Raw genomic sequence first — 17,730 nt, forward strand, 5'->3', positions numbered from 1 at the left:
ATCTTAATTTATCAAGGACAAAATAATAAAGAAAATATAATTGGAGAAAAAAAATCTAAGGTGGTATTTTCATATTGTGTCAGAACAAAAATTAAAGACATGATTTTTATCTCTACCTTTTGTAATTTAAAGATTGAACCATATTGCTACCTGATAAACACAGATCTCTTCCTTCTCGCATTCACTTCAAGAATACATTTATTAAAATACTTAGGAAAAAGAGAGGCTTTATGTTTAATTTATTTTAATAGACAAATAGAACCCCCTCTCCTATATACACACCACCACCACCCTGACCAGGGACAGAACTAGAAGAACAGTCACAGAAAATAAGCCATATTAGTAAAATACAAATAAATAAAAATTAAATGATTCTTTCACTTTAAGAGAAGAAACAGAGAAGTCCTGAGTATAGATTTTTTAAAGTAGGCTCTTTAATACTAAATAAATCTGTAATAATAAAATAGAGTTAAAAATATTTTTTTCTGAAAAACACGTGAATGCAAATATTATAAAGATACTGAGATTTTAAAGACTTCTGATGCCTTGATGAATGTGACAGAACGATCAATATATTTTACATGAAAGAATATACCCTTAACAATGTTAACTAATTTTGTAAAACATCTCAAAGTTTCTGCAATATATTAAAGAGTTGATAAATTCGGAATGCCATGAGTCAGAATTGACTCTAGGGCAACTAACAACAACAACAGTTTGTAATGCTCGTGATCATATGCATAAAACTTGAATATATTAAAATAATGCATTTTCTACTTTTAGAATAGAAAACATTTAATCTCAGCAGTTAAAAAAGTAAAAACAAAAAGATGGATTTTGACAGTTTGTCTTCACAAACAAAAACAAAAAAATATATATAAGCACTACAAATGCAATGTGCACACATATAGCTCTAAAAACTGGAGCACCTTAATTATGTTATATCTACATATATACATATAAATATGACTAATGGAGTTAAATAATATAACTATAAGGTAAATATTCTGGAAAGAAAAGAATGTTAGAGTTGAGAAAAAACATCTTCATTAAAGTTTTAATTTTTGAAAATTAATATGAACTTAAGGTCAGTTGGAAACCTGGTGGGTAGTGGTTAAGAGTTCGGCTGCTAACCGAAAGGTCAGCAATTCAAATCCACCAGAGGCTCCTTGGAAACCTTATGGAGCAGTCTACTCTGTCCTATAGGGTCACTATGAGTCGGAATCAACTCGAAGGCGGTGGGTTTGGTTTGGGTTTTTTTTTTTTAAGGTCAGTGAGATGTAAGACAAGGTCCCTGGATGGCACAAAAGGTTTGCACTTGAAGGTCTGAAGCCATCCAGTGGCCCTACAGAACAAAAGCCTGGCAATCTGCTTCCTTAAATATTACAGCAAAGAAAACCCTATGGAGCAGTTCTTTGAAACACATAGGATCGCCATGAGTCCAAACCAACTTGACAGTAACAGATTTGTTTTTGTTTTTGTTTTTGTGGTGATGGAGTAAGGCAGAAAACAAACTTATTTTGTTCATTCACAGCACTTGCTAGGTGGTCACAGGGTAGAGAGACTCTCTTAAAGGTAAATAACTCAGAAAAAGATGGCATATTTGTGATGAGTTTGTAAAGAGGAGGAAATCTAAAGGAGAAAAAAATAGCAATGCAGAATTAGCAAGGAGACTCTAGACCACATTTACCAGGGGAAATATGGAATTTTGAAGTACTGCATAAGTCGGCTATATTTGAGTTGATTCTCATTAAGAAGAAATGAAATAATGGACTGGATTTACTCTCCCTTCTGAAACAACCAAAAAAAAAAAAAAGGAAAAGAAAAACAGAAAATGGACAAAATATAAGAAAACAAAATTTTCAAGATAGATAGCAAGCAATAAAGGACAGAAATTTCTGAAGAGATGGAAACAAGCAAAGTGAATCCTACAACTGTCCCAGTTTACTGCCTTGGGATAGTTTCTAAGCCACAGAACAGGTCTAGGAACCCTGGTATGGCAGAGCAAGATCCCTGAGTTGAGAAGGTAGACCTGAGAGTCTGGGGAAACCAGAACACAGTATGAGAGAGGAGAGAGTTGCACAAGAGAAAACTCTGGAGATCTACAGATGGTCCCCCTCAAATAGTCCACAGAGTATGCATCATAGATGCATGCAAGGAAACTACCAGAGCAGGGATAAGCTACCTAAAATGATTAGAGAGAACAGTAGCTAGCCTTCACAGGGTACCTGAAATGGTGCCTGTTCCCATCAGCCAGACTGGAAAATCTCATAATTTATGGGACACTGGGTACAGTACATATGAGTACCTTGCTTCAATAGTGGAGAATAATTAGTCCTAGACCACACACTCTTCTGGTCCTGCCCAAAAAATACTAAAAATAATATCTAAAAGAATCAAACTGTTTCCAAGTAATTTAACTGCATCACAGAAAAAAGCTAAAAAATATTTAGAGGAATACAAAAATATCTAGCACCCATCAATGTAAAATTCACAATGTCTGGCAACTAAACAAAAATGTTCAGGCATGTTAAGAAGCATGAAAATATAATCAACAATAAGGAGAAAAATTAATCAACCCAAAGAGGACAAAAATACAAACAGGCAAACAAAAACCTGTTAGCCTAGAATTTTATACTCAGCAAAAATATCACTTCAAATGAAGGAAAAATAAAGTCTTTTTCAGACATACAAAAGCCAAAAGAGTCCATCACCAGCAGATCTGAAATATAAGAAATGTTGCAGGAAGTCCTTCAGGTAGAAGGATATATGGATCCTCACAAAGGAATAAAGAGCACCAGAAATGATAACTACATGTGTAAATATACAAAAAGTTTTTTATTCTTATTTAAATTTCTTCAAAAACTAAATGACTGGACAAAAATGTAGTCTGGGCTTTATAATGTATATAAAAGTAAAATGTATGACAAAAACAACAAAAAGACTTCTGTATAGTTCTGTACTGGCCACAGAGCAGAATACATAAAGTGATAAAATATCACTTGAAGGTAGACTGTGATACATTAAATATGTACATATAAACTCAAAAGCAACCACTAAAATATCAAATAAGTTATAGCTAATACGCCAGCAAAAGAGATAAAATGGAATTATAGAAAATATTCACCTAATCCAAAAGAAGGTAGAAAATGAGAGAAAAAGAACAAAGATGAGACAAATATAAAACAAGTAGCAAGATGATGGACATAAATCTAGCCATATTAATAATCACATGAATATAAATCATCTAAACATCACAATTAAAAGGCAGTGATTGTCAGATTGGATACAAAAAAGCAAGACCCAACTATATACTGCCTGAAAGAAATGCATTTTAAATATAAAGACACAAACAGGTTAAAAAATGAATGAAAAAGACATACCTGCTAACATGAGTCAAAAGTGAGCTGTAATGGTTATATTAAGATCATACAAAGTAGATGTCATAGCAAAGAATATTACCACGGATAAAGAAGGTCATTTCATAATGATAAAGAGGTCAATTTATCAAAAGGACATAATCCTAAAAGCGTCTGCACCTAATAACAGAACTTCAAAATGCATAAAGAAAAAGTGATAGAACTACAAGGAGAAACAGAAAAATCCTTCTCTCAGTAATTGAGAGAACAAGTAGACAGAAAATCAGTAAGGATATAGAAGACTTGAACGACAGTATCATCCAATTAGATGGAATTGACATTTATAGAATTCTCCATTCAACAAGAAGAGAATCACATTCTTTTCAAGTACACATGAAACATTCACTAAGATAGAATCTATTCTGGGCTATAAAACAAGTCTCAATAAATTTAAATGCATTCAATCTAAGGAAGTGGGTTTTCTGACCATAATGGCATTCGATTAGAAATCAGTAACAGAAAGACATCTTGAAAATCCCCAACTATTCAGCAACTAAATAATCCATTGGTCAAAGAAGTAATCAAAAGGGAAATCAAAACACAGTATATCAAAATGTGTGGGATACCACTAAAGCAGTACTTACACAGAAATTTATAGCACTAAATACCTGTACTAGAAAAGAAGGTCTCAAATTAATGACATCGGCCTTCACCTTATGAAATTGGGAAAAGAAGAGCAAATTAAACAACCCAAGGCAAGCAGAAGAAAAGAAATAATAAAAATCAGAGTGGGAGTCAGATAATTTTTTTCTACTTAAATATGGACTAATACAGCCATCCTATTTTATCACGATAGGTATAGTGAATGCATTTCATCTAAATAACCCAATGAAAAATTGATTTTAAAGATTTAATGAAGCGGTAAATTTATCATTCAGTAATTTTACTGAAGAATATAAATTTCTCATGTTTAGTTCTCTATCTAATCAGATAAGCAATTGCTGAACTTTAAAATAAATCTTCCAAATCACACACTATTTTTTAACATTCGAATCTAGTTGAGCAAAGAGCAAAGGTGCTCAAGCAAATTACATCCAAGATGAATTTTGTATCTATATAAAATGTAACAAATGCTATACCATTGCTCCAAAATTGAATATGTTATCTTCCTGACAAATTAATTTTAAAAACAAATATAAGTTTTTCCTCTAGTAGGAAGTTAGATATTGCTTACCAAATGGAATCTCTGTAGTGTCACTGAAAACTCTACAGAAGTCCCATTATAATAAAAACTTATTCCTCATATTTGAAGAAGTCAGTACTGATGGAATTAGAAAGTCATCAGTTTTACAGACTTTTGATTGTTTTCCTCAATTCCTATCATCGAACTGATTGGCTGTAGTAAATAAGAACTAGTGGAAAGAACAAGATGGAACTTACTAAATTTAATTCTAAAATGTTATAATCTCCTATAGTACTTTTTGACATCACTGATTTTATACTAGATTAAAATGTAACAAGGTCTATTTATTATAAGTAATAAGTACAAGTAATGGATACCAAATAAAATGATATGACAGTAAACACAAGTAATACTCAGAAGTAATACAAGTAATAAATTCAATATAAAAATCTGATGCTTACTCCGTGTCTAAGCCTGACTCCATCTGATGAGGCTTAGGGTTTAGAGGCTTAGGGGCAGAGAAAGGGGCTAAACACTAAGAATGTGATGAGGCCAACCCCCATGCACATTCACTGGTTACACACATATGTACACGTGCACACGCACACACACAAACATAACGTCCATACACACACACACACACACACAGTGGGATGGTTTATAAAAGAAGCGGAAAAAAAAAATAGATGAATATTTATATAATATTGGGTGGGGAACATCTTTTCATATTGTAAAGCCAAAACTAATTTACTGATTTGACTACTGTGAAAAAAACACTAAAATTCTTTCCAAACCAATAACTGGGGTAAATATTTGGAACATATATGTGATGCAAAGAATTAATATCTCTACCACAGCAAATGCTCATAACAGCCTAATAGAAATATGGACAAATAATATGGTAAATCACAAAAGAAAAAATAAATATGGTCAACAAATGTGAAATATATTTTCCCAATTCTCAAATAAATGCAAATTAAAACCAAACACAAACACAATTTTTTAAATATATATATATATTCTCTCCTCCCTAACCGATTGGTAAAGCTTAAAGATAGATGATATCCTTCACAAGTCAGAATGTAAATTGGTATAATGTTACCAGAAAGCACTTTGGCAACAAGTTTGGTTTGGACTGTAGATATGAAATTATTTCAACTATTACACAAAAACCATGTAATTCTTAACATAGTTCAAAACTCACCAAGTATCTAGGCTTCATAGCCCTCATTGTAAAAATGAATTAAATAGGGCCAGCACCAGGTTATGCTATAGAATAACTCTCACCCCCGCAGCCATCAATTGCAAGTTACACGCAGAACTAAAAACAGGTTGTTATTGTTTTTTTTTAAGATTGTTTTAAAAAAAAAAAAAAGACATAAAATCACCTAACTAGCACTTTCTGATTATTCTTGGACCTATCAAGTAGTATGAAATGTTTCATGTTTACATTTATTGTAATAACACTTTTGATTACTATCATCATAGTATATTTTTAAATTGTCTATTTGTAAATTCAATAAAGAAATGAAAATAAAATGTCAAATAACCACCACAGCAAAAGAAAACAAACCTTATAAATCTATTGAAAAGGAAGACTGTGCTACGAATTACTCGTGCTGTACGAGATTCTTCATGCTGAGACCTAGATAAATTTAAACCATCATCCATGTGGCCTTCATGGTGCATAATAGCCTGTAAGAAAGAGAAATAATGCCATTATTTGCACCTAATAGTGTACCTAATAAAAGAACTTCAAAATACCTAAAGAAAAAGTGATAGAACTGCAGTGAGAGACAGAAAATTCCACAGTTATAGTCAGAGATTCAATATCCTTCTCTCAATAATAAATAGAACAAGTAGACAGAAAATCAGTAAGGATATAGAAGACTTGAACATCACTATCAACCAGAGTTAAGAAGATCTATATTTAAAATAGTGAGTCATAACAATAAATAGAATCCACAGATAGGTCGAGGGGATGAAAAGCTGCTGTGTGTAGGTGAAACAATATGCAAGGGTCCCTGTAAAAACTAGTCTTTGAAAATATTCATCTAATTATTGTTTTGATGAATAAATAAATAAATGTATTGAGCTGAGCAAAACAAACAGCAGAGTGTTTCCAAGTATCTGTATTCAGTGATTGATCCACAGCCTAAGTAAATCTCTCAAAAAAGCAGCAAAGGAAAATATTACATTTAACTGCAAGTTAGTTACGCAGTAGCTCCGAGCATAGACTGGTTGATCAATAAGTACAAAAACAATGCTTTTAAGGCTTCTAAATTCTAAAAATTACATTTTTATTTTATTAGTTCTTTGTTTTGCGATTCATTTTTTGAACCTTCTATTAAAGTAAAATATTTGGGTGGATAAAAGCAAAAATTGTAAATGTATAGGTCAATGAATGTCACAAAGTGAACACTCATGTAACCAACACCCGGATCAAGAAACAGAACATTCCAGCACCTTCAAATCTACCCTAGTCATCCCTTCCTGTCTCTGCCCTCCACAAGGTTCGCCTGACTTTCAACAGCACAGATTGGCTGTGCCCATTTTGTACCACATATAAATGGAACCAAGAAGTATGCACTCTTCCGTGTCTTCCTTCACTCCACATCTATAGCAAGATACTTTAGTACACCTGACACTAAATTTTGTAATCAGAACTAGAATGATAATCTAGAAAGCAATGTAAGATCTTTCCTATCAGATATAGCTGTATTCAAAAGCAATATCATAGCCTTAAATACCTGTAATAATAAAAATATCACTAAAATGAAGAAACTTTTTGCTCATTTTAAGACTCTAGAGAAATAACAACAAAACTAAATTATAATAAAGTGAAAGGGGAAATTATTTAATACACTAGGATAAAACAAAATATTGGAAAGGATGAAAAACTCCAAAACTTGATTCTTTGAGAAAACAAATAAGATAGATAACCGTCTCAAAAACCAAGTGAAAGAAAAATAGAGAGAAAGCAAAAACAGAGAATTTCTGAATAAGATAGAAAAGAGATTAAAATTAATATAAGTACCACCTGCAACGCTATGGCAAAAAAATAAAATACATATCCAAAAGGAAATAGGTGGCTTCCTAGCAAATTAAAAATAATTAAAAGGTCTGTTCCCAACAAAGAAATTTGATTAGACCAATTTCTTTAGAGGAGATTGGGAAAGTCAATCAAGATCCGAAATTTGAAAAAGGCCCTAGAGCTAGACGGTATCCACATCTGAGCTCTAGTAACTGTCAAAGAACAGATACTCCTAATGGTGGACTAGTCTAGACAGGGGTCTGCAAGCTACAGCCTGCCTCTTGTTTGTGTACAGTCCATGAGCTAAGAATGGTATTTACATTCTTAAATGGTTGGGAAAAAAAACCTCCAAACAAAAGAAAAACAGCATTTCATGACACATAAAAACTGTATGAAATTCAAATTGCAGTATTCATAAATAAAATTTATTTCACCTAAAATACATATGTAATAATTCTAAATAAAATATTAGTTAGTTGAATTCATAGGATTTCGTTAAAACACTACACGATGGGTAAATTCATGGACAAAATTCCATGAATGTAAAGATCGTTCACACCAAATGGGATATTCACATTAAGTGGGATAAATAAAAACTATGATGAGTAATTCAGAGATTTTTTTATCAAGTTTTTATTCATATGAAATGAAAAAAGAAAGATAGTTGTAAATATTCAAAGATCCAGAGAATATACCACCTACGTGCGTTTCTTAGGCCTGTCAATCTACTCCCGAAAAATCAGCCAATGAAAACCCTATGGATCACAACAGTCCATTCCCATTGTGCATGGAGTCACCATGAGTTGGGGGCTGACTCTACACTAGCTAACAACAACCCCAACATATCTTTCTTGAAAGAAGAAAAATGTGAAGACATCAGCTAACTGAAAAGTATATAAAAATTAGAAGGTCCAAGATTGGGGAAGTTCTAGCATATCATGGCTACGCTAAAGTCTCCCAATAAGGATTTATTATAGTAGGTGGCTTTAGAAGTAGCAGTAACTTTAAAGTAGAGACAGAGGTCCCTGGGTGATGCAAATGGTTTGCAATCTGCTGCTAACCTAAAGGTTGGAGGCTCAAACCCACTCAGCAGTGCTGTGGAAGAAAGATCTGATGATCTACATCCTTAAAGGTTACAGTCAAGAAAAATTTATGGAGCAGTTCTACTCTGTAAAACTGCAAGGGGTTTAGAGATTTTAATTAAATTGACTCTGTGATGGCCTAGAAAGTCTATTTCACCCACTAGCCTAAGCAAGACTGTTTATCATCTTAACCGTCCTTGTCAAACTATTCTAGAAAGGTAAGCTCTATGCTTGCCTAAGATGGTGAATATAGGTCCCATTTTGACTTTACTTTAATTCATGGTTAAGAAATAAGGACGTAGAGTAATGACTAAGAACATGGCATTACTAGAGTCAAATAAAGACAAGGGGGCTAGAGGAAAGAGGAAATAAGTCCTCTGACACATCCTGGCCCCAGGGCCATCACGAGAGCCATTGCCTCTGGAGAAGAGGTGAGGATAACCTGGAAAAAAATTCTTGGGGAACTGTCTGGGAAATATGTATGCGAGTCACATGGGTATATCTATTTTTGGAAACTCAACAGCAAGTGTTTTCATTTAAATATATAAAAATTTTACTTCTCCAAAACCAGAAAATAAAATAATAGTAAAAATTTAGTGAAAGGTGGCAAGAGATGGAAGTATAAATGAAACAAGGATGGGAGAATGTTGAAAAGTATGTAGCTTAGTAATAGATACACAGGGGTTCATTATACTATTTTGTTTACTTAGTACGTATTTGAATTTTCCCTAAAAAAAAGTTAAGGGCAGTGAACCTCAGTCATAGGAAATATAAAATGTTTCACAAAGACTGATATTTACATCTAAATTTATGAACTTAGAACAACAGTCTCAAAGATGAGAGTACTTCCCTAAAAGATTATGTAGGTCTTGCAGAACAGTCGTATGAGGATCTCCATCTAAAACTCTGAGAAAGATTTGTGGGGATGGATTTCAGCTAAATCTCACCGATACAGAATCAGCCTTCAACTTCCTTAAAATCAGCAATAGTCACTCCTATAGATCACAAGAATGTCGAACTATCTATACTGGAATGTGTGTGCATGTGTGATTAATAAATGTAAGGAAAATAAAAATTTCTTCTTTCTTCTAAGGTCTCTTATTTATAGAAATCAAATTTGTCTTTCTTACTTGATGCTATGGATTGTGCTATATGTTGGGTGTAAAAATATAAACAATATAGTACATAGCTGTTGTCCTTAGGGATCCTGCAAATTAGGAAAGACAGACATGTAGGCAAGTAAATAAAATAACATAGAGAGAGTATAAAAAATCTAATAATATACACAAATATTATGAGAACTCAAAGGAACGTGTAGCAGATAAGCTAAAATAGCAAGGAAGAACTTCTAAGATTATCTTTATACTTAATGGAGGATGACTAGGAGTTGGGCAGATGGAAAAAACATTAAAGCGTACTCCAAACTGAGGAAACAGTATATGTAAAGGCACAGATGGGTAGAAACCATAGTCTTCAGAAAAAATGCAAGGAGTCTGCTATAAATAGCACACTGGGGAAACTGAACATGATGGCTGGAGCTTGGTAGAAGTGTAGGAGACTAGGACAGAGATGAGGCAGGAGCCAGGTTTGGAAGATTATTAAAATTGCTATGAAAAAGTTAAATCTTCATCGTGTGAGCAATGCGAAGTCCCTGAAGGACAGAGAACTGAGAGAGCACATGAGCATTTATGCTTTCAGTAACATAATCCTAGCAGTAGCATGGAGGACACACTGAAGAGAGTAAGACTCCAGAATCCAGCAGAGAGTATATTTCTTCACTTAATATTTAAATGTATAATTCCTATAAGCCTATAAATCTAAGTGTAGCTTTCAGCAATGATTACATTATAAAAATACAAAAAGAGTCTGTTATGCCGGGATTTATACTACAGCCTTCAGTAAGGATTACACCTCAACATAAAGAAAACAAAAATCCTCACAACTGGACCAATAAGCAACATTATGGTGAATGGAGAAAATACTGAAGTTATCAATGATTTCATTTTACTTGGATCCACAGTCAACGTCTATGGAAGCAGTCAGGAAAGAGATCAAAAGACGAATTGCATTGGGCAAATCTGCTGCAAAAGACCTCTTTACAGTGTTAAAAAGCAAAGACGTCATCTTGAGGACTAAGGTGCGTCTGACCCAAGCCATGGTGTTGTCAGCTGCCTCATGCGCATGGGAAAGCTGGACAATGAATATGGAAGACCAAAGAAGAATTGATGCCCTTGAATTATGCTGTTGATGAAGAATATTGAATATACCACAGACTGCCAGAAGGCCAAACAAATCTGTCTTGGAAGAAGTACAATCAGAATTGTCCTTAGAAGCAAGGATAGCGAGACTTCGTCTCATGTACTTTGCACATACTATCAGGAGGGACCAGTCCCTGGAGAAGGACATCATGCTTGGTAAAGTAGAGGGTCAGCAAAAAAGAAGACCCTTAACAAGATGGATTGACACAGTGGCTGCAACAATGGACTCAAACTTAGCAGTGATTGTGAGGATGGTGCAGGACTGGAAAGTGTTTCATTTTGTTGTACACACGGTCGCTATGAGTCGAACCGACTCGACGGCACCTAACAACAACATGCTGGAATTTTGTCTATAGCATGTAAAATAATGAACTTTATCAGGTGGGTGAAATTGCTAGCTACCTCTTTCTTCTTGTGTCTGTGCATTCTGTTCATATAAAATGACTGCTATAAATTGCGGTTTCATATAATCTTACCTTACGTTGTATAGACCCCATTCTCACAGATTTCACGTCCACGGACTGGTAAGTAAGCCACAGGCCTGTATCTACATGTTGTATATAGCACACTGAGTCACCATATTTTATTTCAGATGTGCCCATGCCATCGACTTCTTTTCTTATCCCTACATCCAATTTTTCCTAAGGAGAGACAAGAAAAAACACATAAGCAAACATTTAGAAAATATTAGCATATATCAAAAGAACCTTGTCTGGTTGTAGTACATTCTTTGAAAAGTTCACCCTTCTGAAGTTCCTTGAAATAATAATGGGCAAATTTTCTATTCCACTTCTATTCAACATCTATTGAAAATTGGAATAGGAAACTACAAAATTAAAAATTTATTCTTAAATTATTCACCTTAACAGAAATGATTTTGGCCGTAACATATGATTTTATATTACTTAATGGAAACTCCACATCAGTGATCTTTATTAAAATTAGCAGTTTAGGTTTAATATTCTTTCCTAATTTTTTTTTTTTCATTGATTGGTGGTTGAAAGCATAGGTTTTGGAGACAGAAAAATCCAGTTTTGAGTCAACCTCTGCCACTTACTACCTCTGTGATCTTGGAACAGGTCAATTAAACCTTTAAAGCCTCAGTTTTCTCATCTATAAATAAATGTAATAAAAGTATCTCTTCCATGGAATCATAAAAATAAACTAATGCATGTGAACTTCTCAGCCTTGTGCTGGGGGTAAAATAAACACTTAAATAAATTTTACTGAACTTGACCATCACAATGGTGACAGCGATGATGATGAGGAGGAGGATGTTAATGATGAGTTCTTAATGAACTAATCAAAGCTATAATTCAATTCCCACTGCTGCAATTTCAAAACTGGAGTACAATGGTGTTCCTTCCGAAAGGGCTACCATGCCACAAGCACCTATTACTGTGAAGAAGCAAGTGATCCTCTGACAGCAACCAGATGTTTCCTACAAATCCCTGATAATTTTGGTGGGGTGAGGCAAGATGGCGAAGTGAGTCGATGTTCCCATTTACTCACCTCACAGCCGTTTTAGGACAGGGCTGGGAAACACCTAAACAGAGAACACAGAAAGGGAGCGAATCCGAGGAAGCTGTAGCCCAATTTTTTAAGGTGGTGCAAATTGGCCATGGGAGTTAGCAGGCCACAGTTGGGAGGGGGCAAAGGGAAACCGTGGCACTGTGAAAGGGTGCTGTAGAATCTCACTGAGGCCCAATACAAATGGGCAGTAGGACAGGGAGGAACTGCATGGACAGCAGGGTGAGGGGAATACTTTACACTGATGGGCAACACAGAGGGAAATAGCTGGCTCCCTGCCCACAGTGAGACATTGTGAGAAAGCCTGTGCAAGGACACTCATGAGGGAAAGACATAAAGAGCTCCTCACCTTCACCACAGGAAAGTTGAGGCCTGCTGCTTACATCAGCATCTGCGACCAGCTAAACCCCCCATCCTGCCCATGCCTATTGAATTCCACAGATCAAGCATCCAGAACTCCTGAATTAGCACTGAAAAAAATCTAAAGGTAAGAGTGCCCAGAGAGAACTTCCCAGACCTGAACAGAGAACCAAACCTGCAAATACAGGAAGCTACATGAACTGCAATCAAAAGAGACACAAAAACATCAACTTTGCACCATATCCTAATACAATTCTTGAAAACCAAAGACAAGGAAAAAATTCTGACAGCAGCATGAGAAAAACGCAATATAACGTACCAAGGGTCTTTCATAAGAATCAGTTCAGATTTGTCCCCAGAAACTCCAGAGGTCAGAAGACAATGTAGTGACATATATATAATACTGAACGAAAACAATTGTCAACAAAAAATTCTTTAAACAGCAAAGCTGTCATTCAAAAATGAGGGGGAAATCAAGACATTCCCAAATAAACAGACGCTCTGGGAATTTGCCACTACCAGACCAGCCTGGCAAATATTACTCAAGGGAGTACTCCAGATGAAAAGGCAAGAATATTAAATAAATACTCATATCTAAACATGGGGAAAAAATAATAGAGAAAGAGAGAGATCTCCAAAAAATGCAATAGCATGGGCAATCATAAAGACTAACTATATGATATTTTCAGGGAATAAACTCAATAATTAAATCCTGGAAACAATTCAGTATCAAGCTTGTAAGACATAAGCACAAAGTAAACTTACCAAATATAGGTTGCATATTGATGTAATGGAAACAAACCAACAGAAATGGGGGAGGGAGGAGCATATCAAGAATAGATTTATTATGTTAAAGTTGTATATTAACTCTTGTTAATATGTTAAACACTGCTGCAATTGTAAGTTGTGTTATGTAATATATGTACTAACCACTAAGAAATCACCAGGAAAAAAGTATTCAGAAGAAAAGAAGGAAGAAAGAAAAAAGGCTCATCATAAGAAAGCAGCCAAATACAAACAAAAATACAAAATCCAGAATAAAAAAAAAAGGAAACACTCAAAAAACAAAAAACACTTTGTTTTCAATAATAACCATAAATGTAAATGATCTAAATGCCCCATGCAAAAGGCAAAGAGTGGCAGAATGGATAAAATCACAAGACCTATGTTTTTGCTATCTACAAGTAACACACCTTGGACATAAAGAAACAAATAGACTGACAATAAAAAGGTTGAGAAAAATATTCTGTGAAGCCAGTAAGCAAAAAACAGCAGGGCCGACTATAGTGATATCAGATAAAATAGAATTTAAATCAAAATCTATTACAAGTGATAAAGAAGGACATTACATAAAAATAAAAGGGTCAATTCAGCATGAAGAATTTCAAATACTCAAGCACCTAACAGCAATGCACCAAATACATGAAACAAATACTAACTAATATGAAAGGAGAAGTAGACAACTCCACAGTAATAGTAGGGGACTTTAACACACCACTTTCAATTACAGACAGAACATCATAAAAGAAGATCACTAATGACATTGAGGACTTAAATAAAACCATGCATAAATTGGACCTAACAGACATATATAGAACACTTCACCCAGTATCAGAACAATACAGATTCTTTTCCAGTGCATATGGATCATTTTCCAGAATAGACCATATGCTAGGACACAAAACAAGTCTCAATACATTTAAAAAGATTGAAATCATACAAAATATCTTCTCTGATCATCACGGTATGAAGCTAGAATTCAATAGCAGGAAAAATAAATAAATAAATAGAAACTAAATAATACACCACTAAAAATCTTTTAGGTCACAGAAGAAATCAAAATTGAAATATAAAAATTCCTAGAATAAAATGAAACTGAAAACACAACATATCAAAACCTTTAGAACCAGAAAAAGCAGTTATCAGAGGGAAATTCATAGCAATAAATGTCTACATTAAAAAAGAAGAAAGAACCAAAATTATTAACTTAAATTAACAATTGAAAAACTAGAAAACGAAGAGCAAAATAAGCCAAAAGCTACCAGAAAAGGAAATAATAAAGATCAGGGCAGAAATAAACAAATTAGAGAAACAGTAGAAAGAATCAACAAAACCAGAAGTTGATTCTTTGAAAGGATCAATGAAATAGACAAACCACTGGCTAAACTGACAAAAGAAAAAAAATCAGAAGAAGCAAATAACCAAATTAAGAAATGTAACTAGTGACATTACAACTAATCCAACAGAGATAAGGAAGATCATAACAGATTACTGTGAAAAACTGTACTCCAACAAATTTGAAATTAGATGAAACAGACAAATTCTTAGAAACACACAACCTACCAAAACTAATACAAACAGGTACAAAATTTAAACAGACCCATTACAAAAGAAGGGACTGAAGATGTCATTAAAAAAACTGCCAACAACAACAAAAGCCCAGGACCAGATGGCAAGACTGGAGAATTCTATCAAACATTCAGAGAAGAGTTGACACCAATTCTACTCAATCTCTTCAAAAACATAGAAGAGGAAGGAATACTATCAAACTCTTTCTACAAAGCCAGCATAACTCTGGTAGCTAAATCAGGCAAAGACATCACAAAAAAAAAAAAGGAAAATTACAGACCAATATCCCTTATGAACACAGAAGTAAAAATTTTCAACAAAATTCTAGCCAATAGACTTCAGCAATATAGCAAAAAAAAATCATACACCATGATTAAGTGAAATTCATACCAGGATTACAAGTATGGTTCAACATTAGAAAATCAATCAGTGTAATCCACCACATAATAAAACAAAGGAAAAGAACCATATGATCATATCAATTGATGCAGAGAAGGTATTCAATAAAATTCAACACCATTTCCTGACACAAACTCTCAACAAAATAGAAATAGAAGGGAAATTTCTCAACATAATTGAGGGCATATATGCAAAACCAACAGCCAACATTATACTCAGTGGAGAAATGTTGGAAACCTTCCCTTTGAGATGAGAAGGAGATAAGGATGCCCATTATCACCACTCTTATTCAACATTGTACTAGAAGTCCTAGCCAGAGCAATAAGACAGGAAAGAGAAATAAAAGGCAGTCAAATCTGAAAGGATGAAATAAAACTGTCGGTATTTGCAGATGACATGATCCTATACATAGAAGACCCTAAAAATTCTACAATAAAACTGCTGGAATAAAAGAATTTAGCAACATTGCAGGGTACAAGATCAAAACATGAAAATCAGTTGAGTTTCTCTACACTAACAAAGACTACTCCAAAAAAGAAATCAAGAAAACCATACCATTTACAATAGCCCCCAAATCAATAAAAACATAGGAATTAACCTAACCAGGGAAATAGAAGACCTATACAATGAGAATTATAAAACACTGCTACAAGAGACTAAAAGAGACCTACAAAAATGGAAAGGCATCCTGTGCTCATGGATTGGAAGACTTAGTATAGTGAAAATGTTAATTCTACCTAAAGTGATCTACTGACACAATGCAATCCTGTTACAAACTCCAACAACATTCTTTACTAAAATGGAAAAACTAATGACCAACTTCATATGGAAAGTAAAGAAACCCCAAATAGTCAAAGCAATATTGAAGAAAAAGAACAAAACAGGAGGCCTCACACTCCCCAGTATTAAAATATACTCTACAGCCACTGTAATCAAAATGGCCTGGTATTGGTTCAATGATAGACACATAGACCAATGGAATAGAATTGAGAGCTCAGAATTAAACCCAGACATCTACGGACAACTGGTTTTTGACAAGTGGTCGAAGTCCATTCAGTGGGGCAGAAAAAATCTCTTTAATTAACGGTGCTGGCAAAACTGGATACTCACATGCAGAAAAATGAAATAGGACCCATAGCTCACACCATACACAAAAACCAATTCAAAATGATGAAAAACCTAAATGTTAAACCTAAGACCATAAAATTCCTGGAAGGAAACATAGGGAGAAAACTATGGGACCTAATCCTTTGTAAAAGTAGGATAACAAATACAACAGCAAATGAACAAATAGAAGAAGATAGATGAGAGTTCACAAAAATTAAAAACTTATGCTCATCAAAAGACTATTAAAAGAGTAAATAGACAACCTGAACACTGGCAAAAATCTTTGGAAATGACTTATCTGATAAGGTCTAATCTCTAAAATCTATAGAAAGCTGCAACAACAAAAACCCAATCACAAGATGGGTAAAGGACCTTCCCCAAGAGGCCATCCCAACAACCAACAAACATATGAAAAGATGTTCACGATCATTAGCCATTAGAAAGACATAAATCAAAACTAAAAGGAGATACCATCTTACCCAGGCTAAGATGGCACAGATGAAAAAATAAATAAATAACAGATAACAAATGTTGGCAAGGATGTGGGGAGATTGGAATGCTTATCTATTGCTGGTGGGACTGTAAAATGGTACAGTCACTATGGAAAATGGGTATGGTGCTTTCTCAAAGAACTAGAAAGAGAACTACCCTATGATCCAGCAATCCCACTCCTAGGTATCTACCCTAGAGACATAAAAATAATGACATGAACAGACATGTGCACACCTGTGTTCATTGCTGCTTTATTCACAATAGCAAACAAATGGAAACAACCAAAGTGCCCCTCAATGGATGAATAATGGATAAGCAAATTGTGATATGTATATACAGTGGAATACAATGCAGCTATAAAGAACAATGATGACTCCGCAAAACATATTATAACATGGATAGAACTAGAGGGCATAATGCTAAGTGAAATAAGTCAATCATATAAGGACAAATATTTTGTTATACCTCATTTAAAAGAAGACAAGAATAGATACATAGAGAGAGACCAATGTTCACTGGTGGTCACCAGGGGGTAGGGTATGCTTTAGATGGTAAAGACTTATTTTTATTATTTTTC

At 34.2% G+C, this 17,730-nt stretch overlaps 1 protein-coding gene across 1 annotated transcript in view; it reads right to left on the reverse strand.

The window, feature by feature from the left end:
• Positions 1 to 17,730, reverse strand: part of RYR2 (ryanodine receptor 2) — a 529,910-nt gene that overhangs the window by 357,108 nt on the left and 155,072 nt on the right. The window contains exons 13-14 of the mRNA XM_023728152.1: positions 11,393 to 11,557; positions 6,116 to 6,237 (exon numbers count right to left, since the gene is read on the reverse strand). Of these exons, the coding sequence (XP_023583920.1) occupies positions 6,116 to 6,237; positions 11,393 to 11,557 (287 nt within the window). The remainder of the gene's footprint in view (positions 1 to 6,115; positions 6,238 to 11,392; positions 11,558 to 17,730) is intronic.

This window comes from Trichechus manatus, unplaced genomic scaffold, assembly GCF_000243295.1.
Source record: "Trichechus manatus latirostris isolate Lorelei unplaced genomic scaffold, TriManLat1.0 scaffold00021, whole genome shotgun sequence".
In the NCBI taxonomy this organism is placed as follows: Eukaryota; Metazoa; Chordata; class Mammalia; order Sirenia; family Trichechidae; genus Trichechus; species Trichechus manatus.